The following is a 1,040-nucleotide window of genomic DNA, read 5'->3' on the forward strand; positions in this document are numbered from 1 at the left end:
GGATGCGTAGGCGGGCTTTTCCGTTGTGGGACTGAAAGCACTTTTTAGAAGTTTCTTTTCATCCAAGTAGTTCATGCACGTTGTCTAAGCAGCGACGCAGGCACCCGCCACGGGGAGCCTGCCTGAAACCGGGTTCTGAAGCCAGGCGCATGCTCTGCCTGTGCCTGTGGCAGCCGCTTCGCAGAGAACACACTGGGCCATGCCCGCTCGGGTGTGAAGGGGGACATAGCGGCCTTTGCAGGACTGGGGGTGGGGGTGACCATCTCGTTTCCCCCAACGTTAGTAGTTGGCCGTTGCCTCCTTTTCCCACGCCCTGCATTCCTCGGAATCTCCCGCCTTCCTGGGCGCCCCGCCCCTGCTGGCCGGCAGGAAGGACAGGGGAGAGGCCCTACACCCCCAACCCCCACCTCCCACCCTTCTGGCTTGGCTGCTGCAGCTGAGGGGGTCGCCCTAGGCCCCTCCTTCCTTGTCCTGTGTCCTCACTCCGCCCAGGGATGCCACTGCTGGGGAGCAGATGGGTCTGGCCCCTGCCCGCGGGGCCCCCCCGAGTTGGAGATGGCACCCCGAGTCCCTGCTGCCTTGTTGTCGTCTGACCTTGTCCTGTGGCTTATTCTGTATAATTTCAGCCAAACTGAAATCCATGCAGGAGGTTTTGCACTTTTCTGGACCAGACCTGCAGCGGCTGACCGGCCTCTCGGGCCCCGACGTGCAGCACCTGCTGAGGACGGTCTGCTCGCACCTGCGGGGGGGCAGCCTCTGCACAGGTGGGCAGCGCAGGTGGGCAGCACAGGTGTGCTCTGCCAAGGCCCTGGGCCTCCTCCCCGTCTGCTGCTCAGCTCCAGGCTGGGCCACGGGCAGGGACTCAGTGAGAAGTGACCGCAGGGCGTGGGCAGCGCTGGGATCAGATGCCTGGGGGCCATGGGCCCCTTGCCCTGTGGGTCGCTCCACGGGTCAGTGCTTGGGCCAGAGGGGAAGGGGCGCGGCCGAGGGGGCCGGAGCAGCACTGCAGGCTGCTGGGAGGGGCCTCCTGGCTGCGGCAC

General features: G+C 65.6%; 1 protein-coding gene across 1 annotated transcript in view; it reads left to right on the forward strand.

The window, feature by feature from the left end:
• Positions 1-1,040, forward strand: part of XRCC3 (X-ray repair complementing defective repair in Chinese hamster cells 3) — a 7,461-nt gene that overhangs the window by 2,753 nt on the left and 3,668 nt on the right. Inside the window, exon 4 of the mRNA XM_006765889.2 lies at positions 627-764. Coding sequence (XP_006765952.1) covers positions 627-764 — 138 coding nt within the window. The remainder of the gene's footprint in view (positions 1-626; positions 765-1,040) is intronic.

The sequence above is a fragment of the Myotis davidii genome, unplaced genomic scaffold (assembly GCF_000327345.1).
Source record: "Myotis davidii unplaced genomic scaffold, ASM32734v1 scaffold480, whole genome shotgun sequence".
Lineage (NCBI taxonomy): Eukaryota > Metazoa > Chordata > Mammalia > Chiroptera > Vespertilionidae > Myotis > Myotis davidii.